Source organism: Erigeron canadensis, chromosome 7, assembly GCF_010389155.1.
Source record: "Erigeron canadensis isolate Cc75 chromosome 7, C_canadensis_v1, whole genome shotgun sequence".
In the NCBI taxonomy this organism is placed as follows: domain Eukaryota; kingdom Viridiplantae; phylum Streptophyta; class Magnoliopsida; order Asterales; family Asteraceae; genus Erigeron; species Erigeron canadensis.
In genome coordinates this window covers 14,509,074-14,520,931 of record NC_057767.1, presented here as the reverse complement: position 1 = coordinate 14,520,931, position 11,858 = coordinate 14,509,074, and the positions used below count along the sequence as shown (strand labels likewise).

General features: G+C 35.9%; 1 protein-coding gene across 1 annotated transcript; it reads right to left on the bottom strand.

Moving 5' to 3' along the window:
* Nucleotides 1-6,807: 6,807 nt before the first annotated feature.
* LOC122608617 (HIPL1 protein-like) lies at nucleotides 6,808-10,500 on the bottom strand. Its single transcript, XM_043781710.1, has 7 exons — nucleotides 10,394-10,500; nucleotides 10,128-10,285; nucleotides 8,902-9,675; nucleotides 8,475-8,691; nucleotides 8,079-8,257; nucleotides 7,720-7,961; nucleotides 6,808-7,279 (listed from the first exon to the last, which is right to left on the bottom strand). Exons 1-7 carry the CDS (start codon nucleotides 10,485-10,487, stop codon nucleotides 6,871-6,873), a joined length of 2,073 nt encoding a protein of 690 aa, XP_043637645.1. The 5' UTR covers nucleotides 10,488-10,500; the 3' UTR covers nucleotides 6,808-6,870.
* Between the last annotated feature and the right edge of the window lie 1,358 nt (nucleotides 10,501-11,858).

Below are 11,858 nucleotides of genomic sequence, written 5' to 3'. Positions count from 1 at the left end.
ATTAAACATAATTAAAGGGTTAATTATATTTAATTGATTAAAAGGGAGGATTAAAATGTGAAAATTGGAAATGGATTTTGGACCCTAAATGCTTAGGGGGGCCGGCCACTTCAAGGGCTTTGTAAGCCTTGATGTAGCTTATTTTCCAAGCTAAGTTTAACCTAATTAAGTCCTATAAATAAAGGGCTTAATTCTAGGTTATTCATTCATTCTTTCACATAACAATTCTCTCCTTTTCTCCCTCTTTTCTTTAATGTAGCCGTCCCCTTCTTCTTCTTGAAGGGATTTTCGGTTTAAGTTAAGGGTTCAAGCAAAGGGTTGTTTGGTTCGTGATCGGGGTACTAACATACATTATCCAGGGTGTCTAGTGTGCGATCGTATAGGGGTTTTTCTTTAAACCCTAATCAATAATAATCTTATTATTATTATTATTATTATTATTATTATTATTCTTTTATTGGAGCTTTGCATAAGGTACACATCTTGATTCTATTCTTTGTTAATTAATTTGATTGCATATATGTATCGATTTCTTCCGTTGCGCTTACTCGTGATTATGTATGTTTATGTGTTCATATTCTAACAGTGGTATCACTAGTCACATATGTGATCTATTAATTACAAAGGTCAAAACTTGAAGGGGGGTTTAAGGGTTGGTTGATTTTAATTAATTGTTAAATAATTAAAAGGATGTTTTCTTATTTTAATTAATTAAAATCGGTTATTAATTAAATAAAAATAAGGGTTTTTTGTTTAATTAAAATTTAACCTAATTCAATGGAGATTGAAACCCTCAAGCAAGTTTTGAATTGTGAATTGACATGATTTATGTGATGAATTGCATGATTACGTGTATCTTGATTATTTAAGTTTGTTAAATAATAGTAAAATCACAAGAAATTCATGTAAAATTTATTATGATTTTACTGAATATATAGAGATATATTGTGCAAAGAATGATGATCAAATAGTTAGGGTTAATTATTAGATAATTGTCTGACTATGTGAATTTTCCGTGTGATTTTTCTGGTTTGCGACAGTTCACTAAAAAATTTATATCGTTTAATTGGTAATGAGTTAGAAGCCCAAATTCGGACTGTAGGTTGTCAACTCACAGGGCTACAACTTTATAGTTCTGGTCGAAATCCGAATCGGACCAAAAACAGGCTTAAACTGGTCGTGAAGCTGCTGGAAATTTCCAGTCAGCATGTTTATGTGTTTATGTGCTAATTGTTGGTTATTTTTTTTAAAGGCTTACGCAATCAAGGTAACTTGATGCATGTGGTCCTGTTTTCGGAAGGGGGAGCCGAGTTTAAACATTTGCATGAACCATAGTGACCATGTTTAGGTGGCCTACCTTAACTTGTTACATGATTAAGTAGTTCGGATTAAGCAAGTTTATTAATTTTTGTATTGTTTATAAGTTGTATAAAGGTGATGCAAAAATCGGTTTTGAAAATAAACTTGACTAAGAACTATCGAAATAGAGATTTCATTAATAAAATTGGAGTCCTACAACCTTGAGATACACCGGCTCACCCATTTGAACAAAGTCTAAGAGAGGTATAAGCCGGAGTGCGCTAGCCTTTAAAAGGGCGGGTTTTTAATTGCGTCCATCACAAACCTTTGCCCTTGCGCTTCTTTGTGTGTTCAAATGGAGCTACCGAGCTCTCTTGTGTTGTTGAGACTATACAAATGATTTTATTAAATATTATGTTTCGAAGATTATGCACGAGTCTTCAAACATAAACTTTTGGTTCACATCAAATGCATTACCCATTTAAAGTTAAGTCAATGCCACCCACTCTGCTAAGAACACTTGCCAGTGCTTTTTGCTCTATGTGAGACGTAGGTGAATTGTATCTCTTCACGGTAAGATTACCACTCGTTGTAAGACAGCGGTGGACTATCTACATGTTCTTAATTGGGCGACTTAAAACGAGTTAAGAGGTGAGACCTTAACCCGTGGCATAAGATGGGACAATACATGTTTACAAAACACTTAATACCCCTTTACAGTGTTGTTGTAAGTCCCATAATTCTAGGAGTTGCATGAACGCAATTATCGATTCTCGATTACCTTTTGGATACAGTCATTTTTAGCAGATCAACTGATGAAATGATTGTATGTCAAGTTGGATCCTAGCCTTAGTGAAAGTAATTTGTTAGACGAATTTAACAAGGGTAAATTACATTTCTTAGGGATTATTATCGAAAATACCGATAATTGAAATTTTGTCTGTTTTGTAGATGGCAACAACCAATACTACTCAAAACATACATCAATCGGCGTTTAGGTAGATGCTGGAAAGGGAAAAACTTTCTGGACCAAACTTCAATGATTGGTATCGTCAGCTCAGGATTGTTTTGAGAGCTGAAAGGAAATACCAAGTCCTTGAAGAGCAGAGACCCGGTGCCAATGCTACTACTCAAGAATTGGTGGATTATGCTGCTGCATATGATAGACATAATGAGATCGCTTGTCTGATGTTGGGAAGCATGAATGCTGACCTTCAAAAGCAATTCGAGCATTCATTTCCATGTGATATGTTCATTGAACTCAAGTCTATATTCGAGAAGCAAGCTGGAGTGGAGTTGTTCGATCTCATTGATCAACTTCATGACTTGCTACACGAGCAGGGAACACCGTTCAGTGCTCATATCCTTAAGATGAAATGGTATTTTGAGCAATTGGAAAGGTTGAATTATGCTTATGCACATCCGGTTCAAATTGGCATGATTCTCAAGTCTTTATCTAAGGATTTTGAAGAATTTATGCGCAATTATACTATGCATAGCATGAATAAGACCATTACTGAACTTCATGCCATGGCTAATGAGTATGAAAAGAAGTTTCCAAAAAAATATGCTACACCCCAAGTTCTCTTATTCAAGGGAGGAAAGGTCCAAAAAGGTAAACAACCGAAGGGAAAGGGCAAGGTTGAAGGTAAAGGAAAGCAAGTTGCTGCTCCTAAACCTAAGAAGACCCCTTTGGCGAAAAATGAACATCCCGCTAAGAACCTACCTTGCTATCATTGCAATGAGGTGGGTCATTGGAAGTGGAAATGTTCAAAGTATCTTGCTGAGTTGAAGAAGAAGCAAGCTGGTTCGGCCAGTACTTCAGGTATCTTCGCTATTGAATTATATTCATTTTCTAAGCGGAATTCATGGGTTTACGACACTGGGTGTGGTACTCATATTTGTAATTCTTTACAGGGGCTTAGAAGGGGAAAGAAACTGAAGTCGGGATCTTTACAACTGTTCGTGGGAAATGGCCTACCAGCAACTGTAGAAGAAATCAGAGATTATCATTTGGTTTTACCTAGTGGTTTAATAATTGTTTTGAACAATTGTCATTATGCACCTTCTATTACTAGAGGTGTTATTTCAGTTTCTTTTCGTTAATGTTTTTAATGATATTGGTATTTCAGTTTCTCGAAATAATGTTCATTATTTTGATGCTATTGCTTGTGATGGTATTTATGAAATTGATATGCGTGATTCAAAGGATAATTCAATGTATAATGTTAGCAAACGAGTCAAGCCTAATTCGGACTCGACTTATCTTTGGCATTGTCGACTTGCTCATGTTGGCAAGAAACGCATTGAAAGACTTCAAAGGGATGGTGTCTTGCAAACAAATGATGAATTATTTGAAAAATGCGTATCTTGTGTTTCTGGCAAAATGACAAGGAAACCTTTTCAAAATAAACCGGAAAGGGCTACTTGGACTAATACATTCGGATGTATGTGGCCCATTTAGACATGTGTCAAGGAGAGGTGCTAGCTATTTCGTCACTTTTACGGATGATTTCAGTCGTTATGGTTATATTTACTTGATTAAATATAAACATGAAGTCTTCGAAAGATTCAAGGAATTTAAAAGTGAAGTAGAGAATCAACTCAGTAAAATCATCAAGATCCTTTGTTCGGATCGAGGTGGTAAATACTTAAGCCAAGAGTTTAAAGATTATCTTAAAGCTTGTGGAGTAATTCAACAGCTTACTCCTCCATATACTCTTCAACATAATGGTGTTTCGGAGAGGAGGAATCGAACATTGTTGGAAATGGTTCGATCAATGATGAATCATACGACTCTTCCTTTTTTGTTTTGGGATTATGCCCTTGAGACTGTTGTTCGCTTTCTCAATATGGTTCCAACCAAGAAGGTTGACAAGACACTGGATGAATTGTGGCATGGAAGTGTTCCTAAGTTGTCTTACTTTAAGGTCTAGGGATGTGAGGCACTCGTGAAACGAGATACGCCTGACAAGCTTGAACCTAGATCTGTTAAGTGCGTCTTTGTAGGATACCCAAAGGAAACAATGGGTTACTACTTCTACTTTCCTACGGAAAACACTATCAAGGTCCATCGATATGCTGAGTTCTTTGAAGAGAAACTCATATCTCAAGAAGACAGTGGGAGGATTGTTGAACTTGATGAGCATCAAGAAGATGTGTCAACTTCTAAAGATACTAGCAATCTTCAACTTGGGGGGGAAAATGTTCAAAGAGATGAATCTCAAAATGAACTACAAGTTGAAGATGAAGCGATTCCACTTCGTAGGTCCTCAAGGACAATACGTGCTCGTGATAGATTAAATCTTATGATTGAGTCTGAAGAACACGTAGTAGGAGATTTGAATGAACCTCCTAATTTCAATGCTGCATTATCAGATCCGGAATCTGACAAATGGCTTGAAGCTCCGAATGTGGAAATGTAATCCATGAAAGATAATCAAGTATGGAGCTTGGTTGATCTTCCACCAAATGGTAGAACCGTTGGGTGTAAATGGATCTTCAAGAAGAAGACCGACATGGATGGATATGTACACACCTATAAAGCTCGTCTTGTGGCGAAAGGTTGTACTCAACTTTTTGGAGTTGATTATGAGGAAACCTTTTCTCCGGTTGCTGACATTAGAGCTATTAGGATCATCTTAGCCATAGCAGCGTATTATGACTTTGAGATATGACAAATGGATGTCAAAACCGCTTTCTTGAATGGTTTTCTAGACGAGGAAGTCTATATGGTACAACCAGCAGGTTTTGTCGATCCTAAATATCCCAACAAAGTATGCAAACATCAAAGGTCCATTTATGGACTAAGGCAAGCATCAAGGAGTTGGAATAAAAGGTTTGATGAAGAGATCAAAAAGTTTGATTTTGTTCGGAATCCTGATGTGCCATGTATATATCGCAAAGCTAGTGGGAGTAATGTTACTTTCCTTGTCTTGTATGTCGATGACATATTGATAATAGGAAATCACATTCCAATGTTGAAAGACGTTAAATCTTATCTTGGAAAGTGTTTCGCTATGAAAGACTTGGGTGAAGCAGCATTCATACTTGGAAATAAGATCTATAGAGATAGAAGTAAACGGTTGGTTGGATTAAGTCAAAGTGCGTATATCGATAAACTCTTGAAGAGATTCAAGATGGAAAATTCTAAGTGCGAGAATTTGCCTATGCAATAAGGACTTAATTTATCCAGCAAGAACGGTGCTTCTACACGTGAAGAGGTGGAGCGTATGAAAAGAGTCCCTTATGCTTCGGCAGTGGGTTCTATCATGTATGCGGTAAGATGCACTAGACCTGATGTTGCGTTCGCTCAAAATATAGTAAGTCACTATCAGCAAAATCCCGGAGAGGATCATTGGACTGCTGTAAAGAACATTCTTAAGTACATGCGTGCTACTAAAGAAATGTTTTTGGTGTATGGAGGAAATCCCGATGCTGAGCTTAAAGTCACTGGATATTGTGATGCTGGATTTCAGACTGATAAGGATGATACCAAATCTCAGTCAGGGTATGTCTTCATTTTAAATGGAGGTGCTGTAGATTGGAAGAGCAAGAAGCAATCTACCGTTGCTATGTCTGCTACAGAGTCTGAGTATATAGCTGCTTCAGATGCAGCCATGGAAGCTGTCTAGATCAGAAAGTTTATTTCTGGGCTTGATGTGATGCCATCAAATAATTACAACCGTCACCTTCCTGTGTTGTGACCTTCAATTATCGTGTTTTGGGTTTATTGTTGATATGGTTCTGTTATGTTATCTATAAATTCAAAAATCTCAAAAGAAGATTATCATTAAACAACTATCAATAAGGTCTTCAACGGATTGTGAGTTCTAAATTATAATACGATATATGGGAAGTTTTGATATAGACAACGTAACCATACATAAGTTAGCGATGCCACTCCTGAATCTATCTTAAGGTAAAAAAGGACCTTTAGCCTCACAAATAGTGTGGATCAATGTTACGGATCGAAACCATTGCAAGGTATGGGACTTGTCCCACATCGGTTGTATGGGAAACCAATGTGGGGTTTATATACCAAATGAGCTCTCTCGCCCATTAGGCTAGTCTTTTGGGTTGTGTTCTCTCTTTTGGTATGTAAAAAGGAAAAGGGTGCCAACCGTGACCAACGAGGACGTCGGTCTCTAAGGGGGGACGATAGTTACGGATCGAAACTATTGCAAGGTATGGGACTTGTCCCACATCGGTTGTATGGGAAACCATCGGTTGTATGGGAAACCAATGTGGAGTTTATATACCAAATGAGCTCTCTCACCCATTAGGCTAGTCTTTTTTGGTATGTAACAATCAAGCCTTGATTTCTGTCTCCAGAAGCAATGGCTGCCCACATTGTAGTCGCGTATAGATCTTCATATACATACTTGCGAAGCACAAGAAGCAAGGACTCGATTCACAACCTCTAAAATGCTTAGAATCTCTCCTAAATTTTCATACATGTGGTTTAAGCAAAAATTCGCATATCATTTCCCTAAGTTTGTTGCACTTTGCACTTGGGTTTTCAATTTTTCATAAACAGAACGTGATAATGTAAGAAACATTGTATTAGTACTAACAAATGAAACCAACAAAAAGAAACCAAAAAGTGTAAACAACACAAAACATTAGATTCTTGTATGGACCCTGCAATATGTTTGCCATAGAAGGAGAAGATGTTGGACGTTGATTCGGTCCGCCTGTTGTCGTTCTTTCGGTTGCACATACGTAGTTGCATCGACTTGGAGCAACAATCCTGTACACACCACTACTAGTTAGGAGATATATATCTTTGTTGTTATCTTGCCCGAATGAAAATATGTAACCCAATGCTGGAAGTGAGCTCCCTGGAACCATGCTACATGGTTTGGGAGAATCTGAGGAACACGTAAACGGGATGTTACTAGATGTGAAATTCCCACTATCCATAGGAGTTTCAATGCCTGCCCACATTGCAGTCGCATATAGATCTCCATATACATAACTGAGAAACACAAGAAGAAAAAGCTTAGCAAAACCGAATGTGTGCCTTCTAATTGGTTAAACTTCTAAATTTGTCATCAAAACTTCTAAATTGGGCTTGATTATTTTTGTGAACGAAAAATATACGAGTACTATTTTACTAAATTATACCAAATAATACTAAACTATCCCTTTGTCAAGGATTGAACAATGATTTCTACCCCAAGAGGCAAAAGCCTCTACCAAGTGGGCTAACCCCACATTGGCTATTGGGCTCGATCGTTAATGATATATTCTTCCAAGATTAAGTGTTTGGAAATGTATGAGATCAGAGTGTGTAAATGATATTGTTATTGGTATGTATCAGGCCATTGGTGACAATGTGATATCATCTATATAAGCTATCATTGTGATATTGTTGACCATTTAGAGTCAAGATGATAAGAAGAGTTCCATTTATACCTGCCATACATGCATGGATCAGTTTGTGATCTATAGAAATACCCTCCTGTAATAGAAGCAGAACCTTCATTCTTATTTACATCAGAATGGTTGTAACCCATCACAGGAAATATAGGATTAACAGACTTTGCCGAAGTATTCCCTCCAGGAGTCTGTTCAGGAATATATAGATCTGATCCTTCATAAATCCGCCAACCATAATTCCCACCTTTTGTAATCAAGTTCACCTCCTCATATTCATTCTTATAACAAAAAAAACAAAATGTTTTAGACAGCGAACACGTCACTCGTAACAATGTTTTCTTTGATAACAAGATAGAATCAAATGACATACTAAGCAACAAGCGGAAATAAAATACCTGGCCTATATCACCAGAAATGAAGTAAGATGGCCTTTCTGAATCAAAACTACTCCGCCAAGGATTGCGTAATCCTAATGCCCATATTTCTGGTAGCAGGTCATCATCTTGGGTATATGGATTGTCTCTCGGGATAGAATAGTTTCCCCATAGCGATAGTCGTGTGATGTCTTCTCGAGCTATAGATTAATCACACATAAATGTAGCTGTGATTAGTAAAACATGTGTGTTTATAACTGCTTAAAAGGAGTATTCTTGTTGTGCAGATCAAAATGGGTTCAAGAGGGCTTTCTTTTAGTCAATTTCAAGGGAGTCTCAAATACTTAATGTATCATGTATGATTATAGAAACTATACTAACATTGGTTCTAAAGCTGATTAATTTAGAGACACTTACTTGGAATATTATCAATGTCGAACCTCATAACTTTGCCCAATAATGACTTCTTGTTTTGTGCAAAGTTCTGAGGATCACCCGAGCCTCCTCCATCACCCATCAGGAAGTATAAATACCCATCATTGGGTCCAAAAAGAATATGTCCACCATGGTGGCCTGTGAACGGAAGACCCATTGTGAAGATCCTTCTTGCTTCTCTGCTTGAAGCGCTTGGAATCTTATGAAAATGAACATCAGGTCACAAAAGTGTTACAGGTGACAATTTTGGCTTATTTACATTTTAATAAGTTGGGTTATGTTTTATCTATAACAGATTAAACTGGTCAAGAGTCATCCATAAGCAATAGGTTATATAATAATCCACAATGTATAAATTATCATATGTGACATACTAATCATACATAATTTTAAATCTTTTAGTAGTTACCGTGTTATACTCGGCTATGACAGTTTGAATCTGGCATGGCTGCACTCCATTATCATGTTGTAGTTTTGAAGGATCACAGTTTATATCAGAGTTACAAGCACATCTTCCAGCACAGTTGGGACTCTCCGATTTGTCACAGTTAAAAGAAGCAAAAAGGCGTCCATTCTGAGTGAAGTTTGGATGAATTTCTATGGACATCAATCCAGATCCAGTATCAAAATGAACCTCATCAGTTAAATCTAAAAACGGGTTAGCCTCATCAATATTTAGTACACCTCCAGAACCCATTTCCGGAATAGTAGCTAACCAGATTTGACCTTTCTGGTTTGCAAAAAAGGCACGATTTGAACCATCTGTATGAGCCACCATATTTATGAAGGAACCATTGGCAATTTTTTCTAAGCACATCCCTTTTGGGAATATTTTTGTGCTGTTTGTAGTAGTGTTGAAACTAACTTTCTCACCACTAAAGCAGACTGAACCTTTTGTTGAAGATCCACCGGCTATGTTGCAGAAATCAGTTCTTGATGGCCAAATTTCGGTTAGTTTGCTAGTGGCGTTGGCTGGTAGAGCTGCTTGACCTTGTAGCAATGGTGTAAAAGGTGAGTTTTTTATAGACACATTTTGGCATGAATCCCACAGACTTTCGCAGAAGTTGTTTGTGGCTTGGTTACTCTGTGATGAACCTGATGTTTTCGTTGAGTTGCAAAGTACAGGAATATCCCGACGGTTTGTGCTGACCGTGAATAGCTCTGCTGAAAACGGATCACATTTCTGAAAAGTTGAAAGTTGAAAATTGTAAGTTTTGAACCTCAAAATTTTAATGCTTTATAAGGCTTTTTGGATGCATGTTTTTAAAGTGATTTGTGATATTACAAAACCAGAATCAGTTAATCAATGTATCTAAACGGTAGCAAAAAACTATTGCTTCCGCTGTAAATAAACTTGTAATAATCAGATAGTGTATGAGTATTTATTTCCTTAAAATCAATAGATAACATGATTCATAAAAAATGACACTTTATCAAAGTGTCTTTAGTCTAGCGGTCTTCATGATGATCCATTAAGAAGCGGGACTAGCATGAAACTAATGAATTGACACCTAAATCTGAAGCATAATCTAAACATTTTAAACTGAATGACATAATATTTCGGAAGCAAAAATACATATTTTGGATGGTTTAAGCTCTAGAGTCGATAAATATTCCAGATTAAGAAAAGCATACCGAGCAAAGGATCGACTTGAGATAAGATGCACATCCTGGCTGAGTTACATTCATTGATTCAAACTGTTTTTGTATTTTCAAATCTTCAGTTGTGTCGCAGCATGAAGATTCATTATAAGGACAGAAAACCAGAGGAGTCTTGGGCTTAAACGGTTCACCTAATTAACACAATTTAGAATAAGATAATAATTGATGCAACTAGAACTTGAATCATTAAAAACATAAAAGTTGAAAATAAAGTTTTAGAAAATTTACTAAAAACTAACTTGAATCTGTGCATAGGGGAAGAGAAAGTGTTGGATCGAAGCCAATTTGAAACAAACATAAGGACAATAAGATGATCAAATGATTAACTTCCATTGTAGCAACAAAATATGGCTTCTTAGTTCATGTTTTTAATAAATACCATAAATCTTGGAAACTTATTGACAAAAATTTCATTGACTTCAAAAGACAGTTCTCTTTGCTATTGTAGGCTAGATATGATTAATAGTTTTAAAAAATTTCTTGCTTATTATAGTAATGGACAACATGTATGTATGATGTATAAGTTAGTATTGGAAATTATAGTATGACATTTAAGCTTTTGACTTGTAAGGGTCAAAGGATGTTATCTGATTTTGAAAAATGGAGGGAGGGGGGATTGTTGACTTTGCTTCATAATATTTTAATGCAGATACAATAATGTGTGGTAGTTGATAACATTATCCTATTTTTGTATATATATGTTGATGTTTGATATTAGCTGAACCTTATAGCTGTATATTCATTAATGAAAGAGGAAGCTATAAAAATATTTTATGATCAATAATTTCTTTCTTTTTAGTCAAAGAACTTGGGGTGTTTAGTATGATGGAATAGAAAGAAGAGAAAGGGAATAGGAAGAACTTGGGGTGTTTAGTATGATGGAATAGAAAGGAGAGAAAGGGAATAGGAAAGATTTCCCTTGTTTGTTTGCGATGAAGAAAGGGAATGATAATGGAGAAAGAGGAATCAATTTCATTCTCTCCATTCTCTACAAATTGTGGAAAATGGTTGAGAATGGAAAAAAAAAAATTTGTTTTTTAAGATGTTATATGTAATAAATGTATTATTATTTAAAATTTTATTTTTTATATATATTCATTCTCTGTGGGTACCAAACAACGGAATCCATTCTCTTTCCAAATACTAATTCTCTTTCTCACTATTTTCATTCTCTATTACATTTTCATTTCTTTATGATTCCCTCCAACCAAACACCCCCTTGGAGTATTGATAAATTAATCAACTCTGTCTTGTTGATAAATTTAACAATGCTAATGAAACTTTGTAAAGGTTGCTATTTTCATTTTATGAGATGTTCGGATATTATTTTTTTAATGGCGGAAAAATTATGTATAGTATGTGTAAAAGAGAGGATAAAGCTGAAGACGAGCTAGAGTACAAAAAAAATTCATCACAAGAAGGAAGATTTAAAAACTACTCACCCTATAAAATGTGTATCTTATCGTTCCTATTAAAAAACAAACGAAAAGAATAATCAACAAGAGAATCGAAAATCTTGCCATTCCTAATCTTCGTAAACTGAGTTATGACTAAACCTCCAAATTATTCGTCAAGCAGTAAAAGTGACTGAAAAGAGCAGTTCTTTGTTCAAGGACTTGATATGGATCTCAGCGGCCTAAAGCAAAAGAGATTAGTGGGTTACTAAACCTCCAAATTATTTGATTTGTATACATGTTACATTTT

Coding starts and splice junctions, on each gene's coding strand:
- LOC122608617 (XM_043781710.1), bottom strand. CDS start 10,487: ATGGAAGTTAATCATTTGATCATCTTATTGTCCTTATGTTTGTTTCAA. Junction 9,676..10,127: donor TCAAGTCGATCCTTTGCTCG/GTATGCTTTTCT, acceptor TCAACTTTTCAG/AAATGTGATCCGTTTTCAGC. Junction 8,258..8,474: donor CGACATTGATAATATTCCAA/GTAAGTGTCTCT, acceptor ATTAATCTATAG/CTCGAGAAGACATCACACGA.